The following is a 12272-nucleotide window of genomic DNA, read 5'->3' as shown; positions in this document are numbered from 1 at the left end:
ACACACACACACACACACACACAGGAGCAGCGTATCGGTGGATGGGGAATCTGACGGAAGGCGTCGATCTAACACCTATGGTGGCTGTAGAAGAACTCCAGACCAGAGACCTGTTTGTTATTTTGCCCTTCGTTCACTGATATGTGTATCCGTACAGCTTTAATTTTACCATGGCACTGGCCAGGTTTCTTGGAGACACCAATGATTCTAAAAATGAGCCAAACGCATCCGTTTCAACACTGGACTGCCGGCCATGGACCCCTGCTTTGTCACAACCTGGAGACCACGGGGGGCCTTGCTCTGTCCATGTGGTCAGTGGAGTGAACTAGAGCCAGAGCAATCCGCAATTCAGAACCACAACCACTGGGGCAGCTTCTGCTGTGCTGCTGGCACACACACACACAAGTACACGAACATGAGGAATATCTCTGCACTCACCGCCTGGTCTTGCTCGGGCAACTGTTGCGGGTGTCAGTCGGTCTTGGGCACAAAAATATTGGGTGACAGACAGAGACAGACAGACAGCGGAGCCCGGAGCGCACCATTGCGTTCTCGCACTGAACGGCTCGCGCTCAGTGAGCCAGTGACAGACAGAGGCGTTGACCCCGTGCCTATAATCTCCGTCCGGTGTGGAAGTGGAAGCTGAAGGAAGGCGTCAAAGTTTTCTCGTGTGAAAGCACGAGCTCCAGCCGGACCGCTGGATCGCCGGTCACCGCACAGTGTGCCTCGTCGTCAGTCGTCACGTCAGGGCTGGACGTCACCAGCTACCCCTACCCGGCATGAACGCCCCTGCTTACGCCTCTGCCTCTATATATACAAGACAAGACAGCATGCGTGCGGCAAGCAGAACCGAACCCTGCAGCCGTGGTTATTTGTGGGTGTGCGTCCTACGCTCAGGAGAGATGACACCGACGCCAGACGGACCGGTCCATCCGCGCCGTGTCTGTCCGTCTGAAGTGGGTGTCATCTCGCCTGAAGCATAGGGCGGGCTCTCGCTGGCCCAGCTCAGCTGTGCACACGGGACCTCGACGACGGCCAAGTTTACGACGTACCTCGACGGCTCCTTCAGCTTGTCTGTTTTTTTTTTTTGAGCAGGCGAGGAGATTAGCCGTCCATCCAGAATCAGGTAGGTACCTCCTGCTTTTGCGTCGCTGAAAACACACGGGCCGTTTTCTGATCAGAGACCCTCTGAAACGCATTGGCAGCATCTGCGTCTGCGTGTGCTCTTTCTTGGAGCTTCAGACTCCACTACAGGACCAGGATGGATTCTCGTCTGATCCATCCTTTCTCTCTCTTCCTGCGAGTGCTGGAGACGATGTGGCTTAGCAATAGCATTAGCGTCCTCGCATGGTGACCCGCGTCTCTGAAGAACAAGCGCAGGTGCCCTGCTTTAATGGCAGGTCTCGAGGGTGGGCTCCACTAGCATGACATAATTAAGAGCATGTCATAAGAGCATCTCCAAGAGATCCTTAAAATCTAGGTCATAATCCTTATTTTAGGGGGGGGGGAAGGAAACAACGATTCCAACAGTAACCTATACAGTATCTCTAAACTCCCGCATGCGGAAATCATCCCCTCCACGGCGCAAACATCCGCCATCGCTTGAGCTCCCAATCGAGACCCTATTTTCCGTTCACGTGTTGTTTTCACCCATTCACTCCATCGCCCGTCACCAGCACACTCGATTTCACGCGCCAAACTCTTCTCATTGATGTTCTGCTTCTGGCGGCGGTCACCCTCTCCTGAAACCCCATGGATCCATGCATTGAGATACGCTGACGCCTCCAGCTGCACTGCTGCCGCCAAATCAAACTTCTAGGGGCTCACCGTCGTCGTCGTCGACGAGAACGCGTCTCATGGCGCCTGCAACTTCAACGTGCAGCTTGTTGGGTCAGCGGCTCCGGTGGTCTCCGCGGTCACTACGATGACAGTCGTACCAGTACCTCTGTTTATTGTGTTGCTTTGAGCTGACGCGAGATGTGGTGCCTGCATGCGATGTTTCAAGTAGTATGAAACAATGAAGAGCTTTGCCTCTATGCAACATTTCAATTTTTTTGAAGAACTGGTTGTTGTAAGAATAATATTTATGCAATCATTTTCAAGGTCTGTTTGTTGGCACAAAGAGTTTATCATGGAACGTTCAACATTATACTTTCAACGGCTTATATGCAGACATTGTGTACCTACAATTCTAAGCAGCAACTTATACAACTAACACATCGGAAGATTATACAAACATCTGAAGCTTATATGTAGACATTGTGTACCTGCGATTCATTGTGTTTTTGAATTATATTGGGGGTTGTTGGAGACGATTCATTTTTTTTGGAATTAAGACATTTAGGGAGATCCCAATTCTAAGTATTAGGAGATTTATTTTTGGAATCTCTTGGAGATGCTCTAATTAGGTGGTCGGTACCATTAGGCACGGACACACGACTCAGAATAAAATGTTACTCTATATATGCGATTGTGATATTGACATATGGTTGTGAATTATAATTTATTATGGTTTTAAATATAATAAATCCACTCTATAATATTCCTGTTTTCAAATTACATATGTACTTTTAACGATTGTGATATGCACATGTGCCAGCATCTTTGTATTAGTTTACTAGTACGAGTTCATTCACATGAGAGGTGATGGAAGCTTTTGATTGGACAAGGCGCACAAAGAAGCTTCTCCGGAGTCGGTCAAAAAGAAAATGTCCCTGGCCTAGTTATTACAGTAATTGACTACTGCGGGAATTTGTAGACTGTTTTAGTGGAGCAAGATCAATGAAACAAACAGGCTGTTTGGTTCGTGGCTAAATGTGTCACACTTTGCCTAAGGTTAGTCGTTCGAATTGAAAAACTAATCTTAGACAGAATAGTTAGGCATCAAACCAAACAGACCTAAAATACGTGAAGCATGAGAGAAACATGACCACTTTAAACAGTTTACCCATACCCACCTGGGGTGGGATGGATAGATTGCCTTCCGGGTAAAACTTTAGGTAAACTGTTGAACGTGTCTACAATGTCTCCCTTTACCTAATTTGGGTATGGGAAACGGTTTAGGTAAACTGTTGGAGATGGGTGTAACTAAATGTGACAAGCAAGATCTCACCATGCCAATTAAAATTAAAAATTGCACTAGCAGAACCATGTCTAAATAGATTATCAAACACAGTATGAAATTCATAGTTAGAGGGAGATGGTCATACTTTCTTGATAACGATCAAGTAGAGAAGATGACAACAATGTTCCGTTCTTGCCGATGATATGAAGTGCTCGCGCGACAAGAGGAAGACGAGTCGTGGCGACGAAGTCGATGGAGACGACAAGTCCATGAAGCGATTGAGCAGACGCACAGAGCGCTCTCCAAAAACCTTATTCATCCTCTCCAGGTGTAGAATCTGTTGAATTTATGGGCTAGGTCCAATTGTAAAATTCAATTAAATATTAGAAGAATCTCAAAAGCACATGTATGGATATGGCTAGGGAATGGTGGAACAAATAGTCCCACATTGCTAGTTCAAATGGAGTGAAACTAATTTAAATATGGAGGCTACACTCATTCATCCAGTCATGGATGAGGGGTGAGAGTGTGGAGAACCACGCATGCTCGCTCGAGTCGACTGGACGGGGCGGGGTGAAGGGCACATGACATGTGCGTGAATGGTCCACCAAAATTTGACCCCTCGCCTTGCAGGGCGCAGTTTCCTTTTACCGTTTTATTTTTTGGTTGCTTGGCTGTTAAGTCTAGAGCCCTATCCGATCGCGATAAGAATCTGAGCGGTTATCGGAGCACGAGTCTATCGATTTGTGGATAACGTGTCGATCGGATCGCGGGTCCTTATCGGTTCGCAGACACGGCTCTATATAAGGCGTCTGGACGCCAAACCCATCCCAACACAAGTCAGGTTTTTACCTCTACTCACAACTGTGTTGCCATTATAGTGCTCTTCATCCCGATCCCCGTCGTGCATCCGCGACCGGGAAAGCAGGTCTCCGGAACTCGTCGCCTTCGAGAGCTTGCATCGGGTGAGGGCGAATAAGGTTTTTGGAAAGCATCCTCACGCAAATGCTCGCGATCTTGTCGTCGATCCTGCTGCTTCTACGTCATAGACTCTGCTGCTTCTACCAGCGTCGTCTACCAGTATATCTGATCAGTACGTATCATCTGATTTGACCTCATACTTCAGTTTATCTGTTATGGTAGAATTGTGCTGCATTTATATAATTGTGCTGTTAGATAACCTGTTAGGTTATTTGTTGTAGAACAGACACCTAGATTATTTATTGTTGGTCATAAAAAATGTCTAGTTTATCAATATGAACGCTGAGAACAACGGATTTTAAGAGACCTGCTTTCATGTTCGACGGTGCACATCGAAGATCCACCGAAGATCGGGATTAAGTACGATGACGCGGCATAGAGGAAGAGGCAAAACGTTTGTGTTATACCGTACATTTATAGAGAGAAACTAGGCCTACGCCGTGTGCCCGTGCGGGTCGTGGCGCCGGACCAGCTGGTGGCGGTGACCGTCACGCGGAGGACGCTTGAATTCGACGAGCTAGGAGAAGATGAGCTACAAGGCCGTGTTCAGGAGCAAGAAGAATAGCGCGAGACGGCGCGGTTCGGGCCCATCCTGTGGGATGCATGCATGGGATGGGAGAACGACGTGCATGCACCAAGTCCAGCCCTGTTGAGTTCCTCTGGAGATGAACTGCTGAAGAGTCTATGATTATTCTTATTCCATTCCAATATTCCATCATCGCTGTACGTATTCGCGGCACGAACGTGAACGAACGTCTCACTAGGCGACTATCAAGAGCACGAGAGGCAGTAGCAGCGGCCCTTGACGAAGTTTCCCCTGCAGTGTCCGCCATGGCGCATCTGCACCAGGCAAGCGGCGGCGCACAGCATCTCCACGCACGGCCCTCTGTACAGACGCGTCTCGGCACATTGGCTATCTGGGAACGCTCCGCCGGCGACGAGGGGAGGCTCCTGCAGCCCTTGGGCTTGCCTTCCGCCCAGATGCTCGCTTTCCACGTGACCTGCCCGAGATCATCCACAAATGGACAGACGCGTGGACGGAAATCAAATCTATATAGATCTTAGAATTTATTAAGGCCTCTAGCACCTTATACTCTGATCTGATAGAGAGAGAGAAAAATATGGGCAACGACGGCTATGCAAACAGTCGTTCTTTGTAAACGTGCAAGCAAACAATCAGATCCATTAGATCGTGATCCAACCGTATGTCACATTTAACACTTAAATCATTCCACCACCAGCTCAATAATCTTTATAAAAAAACTCCTAACAAACCATAGTTATATCTGTGGTTGGATCGTAATCTAATGAATCAAATAGCTTGCTTGTACGCTTGCAAAGAAGGATTGCTGGCATAACATAGGCTGAATGGCTGATGACAGGAGTTTAACATACCAAACTAGTTTCATGGCATATAACTCTTTAGTTACGTACTGCTAGCAAAGTGTATGAATTAGTTTGTTCTCATTTAAAACATATAGATATGAGCTTATACCTATGATCTAAAAGAAAGAAAAGAAAGAAATGCATGGAGGATGCGCGTGACACAAACCTGCAAAGGCATGAGCGGTGAGCAGCAGAAGCATCGTGAGCATGGCGGCAATCGCTGGAGCCATTTTGCACAGCTTTGTAGTGTACTTTTGTGGGTCCTGGGCGCTTTCGAGGGGCTCTTCTGGGATCTGGCCTTCTCTTTTATAGGCGCTTGGCTTGGGCAGAGCAGCTAGTGTTTGCACGTGTAGTTTTCATGAGTCCTTTCTAGCGGTGTTGTGGACTCTTCGAACAATTTTATTACGTGGAAAATGGATGCGCTACTATCCGACTCCAGTTTAGGATACGCAACAATTAAATCTATAATTAAATTACACCTGAGAAATACTCATTGTGTTAATTTCCTTGCCAAAGATCCCAACCGTTTTACCTTTTTTTATATCTTAGTGCAAAACAGTGGATTCCACCAGTAGACGCAGGAATCGTCCCAAGAAGAGGGGGAAAAAAACAAAGACGTAATGAAACGAGTACTCCATCCATCCGGTAAAGATCGTTATTCTCGCTTCTTAAAAAAAATCAAGCATTCTTAAATATTATACAAGAGATTATGGTGCACAATAAATGTTATTAAATTAATATTTGAATTTATTTTTTAATAAATTTATTTAGAGATACATATGCTAGTACTCTTTCTGTATCAAAATATTAGTTTTTTAGCTCTTAATTTTCATGTCTATATTTAAACGGATCATGATGAATTTAGATATATATATATATATATTAAATATATAAATTATTGTATGAATCAACTAAAAGCTAAAACATATTCTATTTTGGGATGGAGGGGGTTATTGGTATTTTCTACAAATCCCGAGATAATTGAACCTTCATAGAACCTTGGGCATCTTTCTTTTTGAGATGGAGGGATACTCCCTTCATACATGAGCATAATCACATATGTTTTAGTTTTATGATGAATTGTTAAGCATGAAGGAAAAAAGTTCATAGTGCCGCTAATCTAGATTATATTTTTAGATCTTATAAAAGTGAACTTCATTAGTTTTCTATATCAACAGCCCAGCTCTGCACGGCTGCTGCTGTGTGAAGAGGAACCACTGTAGAACAGAAGCGAACTGCTTATAAAAGTTATCTATGTCACCTCATTAAATATCACACCATCCTCTAATACTTTCAATCTCAGAATTCATCAACACATCCTCACTAAATGTTGCTCCCCCTCATTTCTTCCACACCCTTAATTTTTAATCTTTTTTTATAAAAGTTATACAGGTAATCTACAATAAGTGCAATTATTATTTTTAATCTATCAAGAAAACAAGACATCCATATAATATATTTGTTTGTTGTTTCATCATCATATAATTCAACCTAATATTCTAATAGTAGCTTTAATTCTGCCATTCTTTACCTTTCCCGATTTTGACCAAATCGTTGCAAAAATATGTAAGACAAACTTATAATGCAACAGCTCTATTTCTACGTGTCCCACAACAATGCGCACAGTATCCTTATAGTAAATAGTTGGGGCTATGTCTTACTGTTACTGGCATAATTGCAAACTAACCTAGAGTAACCGATAGAACAAACATTAGTTTTAAACCTATAAGTAGCGTAATTACCTACATATATATCTATATATCTGCATATATCTATCTATCTATCTATCTATCTATCTATCTATCTATCTATCTATCTAATCTACATCTATATCTACACCTATATCTACAAATAACTATTTTTTTCCTTACAAATGGAGAAGGCTAATACCCATCACACATGTCATTCATTGGATGACTGCCCCTTACCTTACTACAAATTAGGTATTTCCTTCATCCCAAAATAGTTGGCGCTAATTAATAAAAAATTATTAGCATCATTTATGGCTTCAAAAAATTTATCATAAAAATATATTTAAAGATATATCAAATCGTTCACTGTAGCTTGCTACGGCTGCTGCTGCTACGGTAGTCTTAGAGAGAGAAAATGCAGCCACAACTGTAGCTAGGGCAACCGAACAATTTGTATATCTAATCTCTACTACTTATTAAGGCTGCAAGAGTAGTCTGTCATTCCGTGTTCTGCCACCATTCCATGTTCTGTCTTTCCCATTTCCTCCTCCCCGCACAGCCCATTCCCATGTACTGCCACCATTCTATGTTCTGTTATTGTTCTGCCTTTCTCATTCCCCTCTCACCGCAAAGTGAAAGGTAAATAGGCTTTAAACCTTTCCCTAAATGATTTTGGTGGTTGAAATGCCCAACACAAATAATTGGACTAACTAGTTTGCTCTAGAGTATATGTTCTACAGGTGCCAAAGGTTCAACTCAAAACCAATACAAATGTTAAAAAGGGTTCAAGAAGAAAGGAGCAAAGGAAACCGAAGTGCTCCCTGGTCTGGCGCACCGGACTGTCCGGTGTGCCACCGGACCGTGTCCGGTGCACCACCGGACAGTGTTCGGTGCACCACCGGACAGTGTTCGGTGCACCAGAGAGGATCGACCTCAAACTCTTCAGCTTCGGGTTTATCAGGCGCAGCTCCACTATAATTCACCGGACTGTCCGGTGGGCCACCGGACTGTCCGGTGCACCAGCGGAGCAATGGCTATCTGCGCGCAATGGTCGACTCTGACAGGGAACAGTGCAGCATAGTGAGCGCAACACAAGTCAGAGCAGTTGGTCAGAGGGGCACCGGACTGTCCGGTGCCACACCGGACTGTCCGGTGCCACATGAGGACAAAGCCTCCAACGGTCGACCAGCTCCAAGCCCTAACGGGAGGATGACGTGGCGGCACACCGGACACTGTCCGGTGGCGCACCGGGCTGTCCGGTGCGCCCATCGCCAGCAGACTTCTCCAACGGCTACATTTTGGATGGTGGCTATAAATACCACCCCAACCGGCCACTTCAAAGGAGGAGCCCAAGCAACATTCCAAGTCATATAGTTGACATATTCAAGTCCTCCCAACCACATCTATTCATCGATCCATCCTATGCACAAGATTTAGACCACTACAACCAACACAAGTGCCACAAAAGAGAGAGCAAGCAAGAGAGAGCTACTCGCTTGAGTTTAGCACTAGAGCCTTGTGAGATTCATTGAGAGAAAGTGTGTGCTTCATCTTATGTTCTTTTGCGCGTGGAGTTTTGACTCCCATTGAACTTCCTCCAAAGTTTTGGAGGGTTGTAAAGCTAGCAAGAGACACCAAAGAGTGTGGTGATCCTTGCGGGGTCTTAAGTGATCCTTGAGAAGAAGAAGAGCTCGCCGGTCTTTGGTGATCGGTGGAGAGAGGGAAAGGGTTGAAAGAGACCCGTCCTTAGTGGACTCCTCAACGGGGACTAGGCTTTCGAGGGCCGAACCTTGGTAAAACAAATCACTCGTGTCTATTGTGTTTATTGCTTGTGATTTGTTTGTTCTCTCCTGTCGGGTACCGTAATTAGGGGTACCCCCAAGGCTCCTAATCTCAGCTGGTAACCCCCATCAGCACAAAGCTGCAAAGGCCTGATGGGCGCAATTCCGGTTAAGGCTCCGTCCACTCAAGGGACACGATCTCGCCTCGCCCGAGCCTAGCCTCGGGCAGGAACGGCAGACCAAGGCAGATTCACGCCTCGCCCGAGGGTCTCCTCAAGCAACGGGCGCACCTTCGACTCGCCCAAGGCCCAGCTCGGGCAGGCTTCACGGAGAAGCAACCTTGGCCAGATCGCCTCGCCAGCCGACCGGATCGCAGGAGCATTCAATGCAAGGATCGCCTGACACCTTATCCTGACGCGCGCTTTCCAGTTGACAAGGCCGAAGTGACCGCAGTCACTTCGCCCCTCCACTGACTGACCTGACAGGAAAACAGCGCCGCCTGCGCTGCTCCGACTGCTGTGCCACCCGCCAGGGTGAGGCTGACAACAACCAAGTCCAGCCTCGGGCGCCATAGGAATCTCCGCCTCGCCCGACCCCAGGGCTCGGACTCGACCTCGCCTCGGACGACGATCTCCGCCTCGCCCGACCCCAGGGCTCGGACTCGACCTCGCCTCGGACGACGATCTCCGCCTCGCCCGACCCTAGGGCTCGGACTCGACCTCGCCTCGGACGACGATCTCCGCCTCGCCAGACCCCAGGGCTCGGACTCGACCTCGCCTCGGACGACGATCTCCGCCTCGCCCGACCCCAGGGCTCGGACTCGACCTCGCTCCAGACGACGATCTCCGCCTCGCCCGACCCCAGGGCTCGGACTCAGCCTCTACTCCGGAAGACGCTCTCCGCCTCGCCCGACTCCAGGGCTCGGACTCAGCCTCGACCTCGGAGGAGTCACCACCTCGCTCGGGCCGACCACGCCACAAGGGGAGGCCATCATTACCCTACCCCTAGCTAGCCTAGGCTACGGGGAACAAGACCGGCGTCCCATCTGGCTCGCCCCGGTAAAACAAGTAATGATGGCACCCCGCGTGCTCCATGACAACGGTGGTTCTCAGCCCCCTACGGAAGCAAGGATACGTCAGCAAGGATCCGACAGCCCCGACAACTGTGCTTCTACAGGGCTCAAGCGCTCCTCTGACGGCCACGACGCCACATGAACAGGGCTCCAACACCTCTCCGACAGCCACGTCGGCACGTACATAGGGCTCTAGCTCCTCTCTGCTAGACACGTTAGCACACTACTACACCCCCCGTTGTACACCTGGACCCTCTTCTTACGCCTACAAAAGGAAGGTCCAGGGCTCTCATACGAAGGAGGTGGCTACGCGGGAGAACGGGCAGCCTAACGCCCCCTGTCTCTCTCTCTCCCTCGCGAACGCTTGTAACCCCCTACTGCAAGCGCATCCGCCCTGGGCGCAGGACAACACGAGGCCGCGGGTTCCCCCTTACTATTTTTACCCCCTTGTGTCTCCGTCTCGCGCCGACCCATCTGGGCTGGGACACGCAGCGATAATTTACTCGTCAGTCCAGGGACCCCCCGGGGTCGAAACGCCGACAGTTGGCGCGCCAGGTAGGGGCCTGCTGCGTGTTGACGAACAGCTTCCCGTCAAGCTCCAGATGGGGAGTCTCTAGCAACCTCTCCAACCCGGGACGAAGCTCCGTTTCGGGAGTCTCGAGTTCATGTCCCTCGACGACAGCTACGACATGATACTCCTTCCTCCGCCGCGCGACAACGACAATGGTGGCCGTCAGCCCGCCCGCCGCCGGCGGAATCGATGACGTCTTCCCCGCGTGGCAGAAGAACAGTATCCGAGTCTGTCCCGTCACCTTCCCCGTCGACGGGAAGGAGGCGGGGCAATCATGGCCAAGCAGGAGGCGGCGCCTCATCGGCTGTCGAGCGAGTCGGCGACACCGGCGCCCCAGCGGGGGACACGTCGGGCGTTGACCTCGCGTTTGAGACGAAGACGAGCGTCGTTTCCCCGCAACACGCCAACCCCAAGCATACGACGGGCGACGCCTGCACGCTCGCGAAGGACTTGCTGGGCGTCAACCTTGTACCTGAGATAACGGTGCAGTCCGTCCCCGACGTGACTCCGTCACCGTCCGTCGATCAAGAGGTATCATCTGTTTCCCATCCAGTGCCTTTTAGATTGACGCTTTCATAAAGGCATATCCAAACCTCTCGGGGTACCATATGTGGTCAACCTGGGACAGATTGACGGTCGTCTCGACCAACGGGCCTCCGGGTTCTGAGGAAGACGACGAGCCCGACTCTGGTTGGGATTTCTCCGGGCTCGGTAACTCTAGTGTCATGCAGGACTTCATGACCGCATGTGACTACTGCCTCTCCGATTGCTCCGATGATAGCCACAGCCTCGGCGACGAGGACTGTGGCCCATGTCATGAATGTTTTCACGTCAATCTAGAGGGTCTCGACGAAGGCAACCACCTTGGTATGCCAGAGGACGGCGATCCCTCTAGTCCTGCGCCTCGCGTTGACATCCTTCGGGAGCTAGCTGTGGTCCCAGTCCCTGCGGGGGGTCAGGACACACAGCTCGAGCAAATCCGCGAGATGCAGGCCAGGCTCGACGAGTAAGCAGGACAACTTGTGCAGCTCCGGCAGAACATCAGGTAGGAGCGGGTAGGCCGAGCACCGGCCGGAGAAGTGTGTCATCTGGCCCAGGACGTCCAGCGCCGCATCGCCGACGATGCTAGGGCAAGGCTGCCCCCGGCTTCTAGTGGGGTCGGCCAGAACCTGGCTGCAGCAGCAATGCTACTGCGCGCGATGCCGGAACCATCCACCACCAAGGGGCGGCGTATCCAGGGAGAACTCAAGAATCTCCTGGAGGATGCCGCGGTCCGATGGGCCGAAAGCTCTGCCTCCCGAAGGCAGGGATACCCCCCGGAGCATCGCGCCGCGACTTCCCGATTCATGCGGGAAGCCTCGGTCCACACCGGGCGCACGCGGGACATAGCGCTTGCGGCCCCGGGCCGCCTCGGCAACGAGCACCATCGCCGCGACCATCGAGCCCACCTCGACGAGAGGGTGCGTCGAGGCTACCACCCCAGGCGTGGGGGACGCTACGACAGCGGGGAGGATCGGAGCCCTTCGCCCGAACCACCCGGTCCGCAAGCTTTCAGCCGGGCCATACGACGGGCACCGTTCCCGACCTGGTTCCGAGCCCCAACTACCATCACCAAGTACTCGGGGGAGACGAGGCCTGAACTGTGGCTCGCGGACTACCGGCTGGCCTGCCAGCTGGGTGGAACGGACGATGACAACCTCATCATCCGCAACCTCCCCCTGTTCCT

The 12272-nt window shown here is 50.0% G+C and overlaps 1 protein-coding gene and 1 non-coding gene across 2 annotated transcripts; one reads left to right on the top strand and one right to left on the bottom strand.

Moving 5' to 3' along the window:
* Positions 1-891: 891 nt before the first annotated feature.
* Positions 892-980, top strand: MIR1432 (microRNA MIR1432). The gene has a single exon (NR_121178.1). It is a non-coding gene; the product is annotated as a microRNA MIR1432 (primary transcript).
* A 3736-nt stretch (positions 981-4716) lies between these two features.
* Positions 4717-5700, bottom strand: LOC103633346 (uncharacterized). The gene is made up of 2 exons (XM_008655058.2): positions 5598-5700; positions 4717-5046 (listed from the first exon to the last, which is right to left on the bottom strand). The coding sequence occupies exons 1-2, from the start codon at positions 5659-5661 to the stop codon at positions 4817-4819; spliced, it is 294 nt and encodes a 97-aa protein (XP_008653280.1). The 5' UTR covers positions 5662-5700; the 3' UTR covers positions 4717-4816.
* Between the last annotated feature and the right edge of the window lie 6572 nt (positions 5701-12272).

This window comes from Zea mays, chromosome 7, assembly GCF_902167145.1.
Source record: "Zea mays cultivar B73 chromosome 7, Zm-B73-REFERENCE-NAM-5.0, whole genome shotgun sequence".
In the NCBI taxonomy this organism is placed as follows: Eukaryota; Viridiplantae; Streptophyta; class Magnoliopsida; order Poales; family Poaceae; genus Zea; species Zea mays.
The sequence above is the reverse complement of the archived record's forward strand: the minus strand, read 5'-3'. Positions and strand labels throughout refer to the sequence as shown.

Bases quoted from the DNA above. Each gene is read 5' to 3' on its own strand.
- LOC103633346 (XM_008655058.2), bottom strand. From the start codon at position 5,661: ATGGCTCCAGCGATTGCCGCCATGCTCACGATGCTTCTGCTGCTCACC. The intron at 5,047-5,597 runs GTTTGTGTCACG...GATCTCGGGCAG, and splicing joins CACCGCTCATGCCTTTGCAG to GTCACGTGGAAAGCGAGCAT.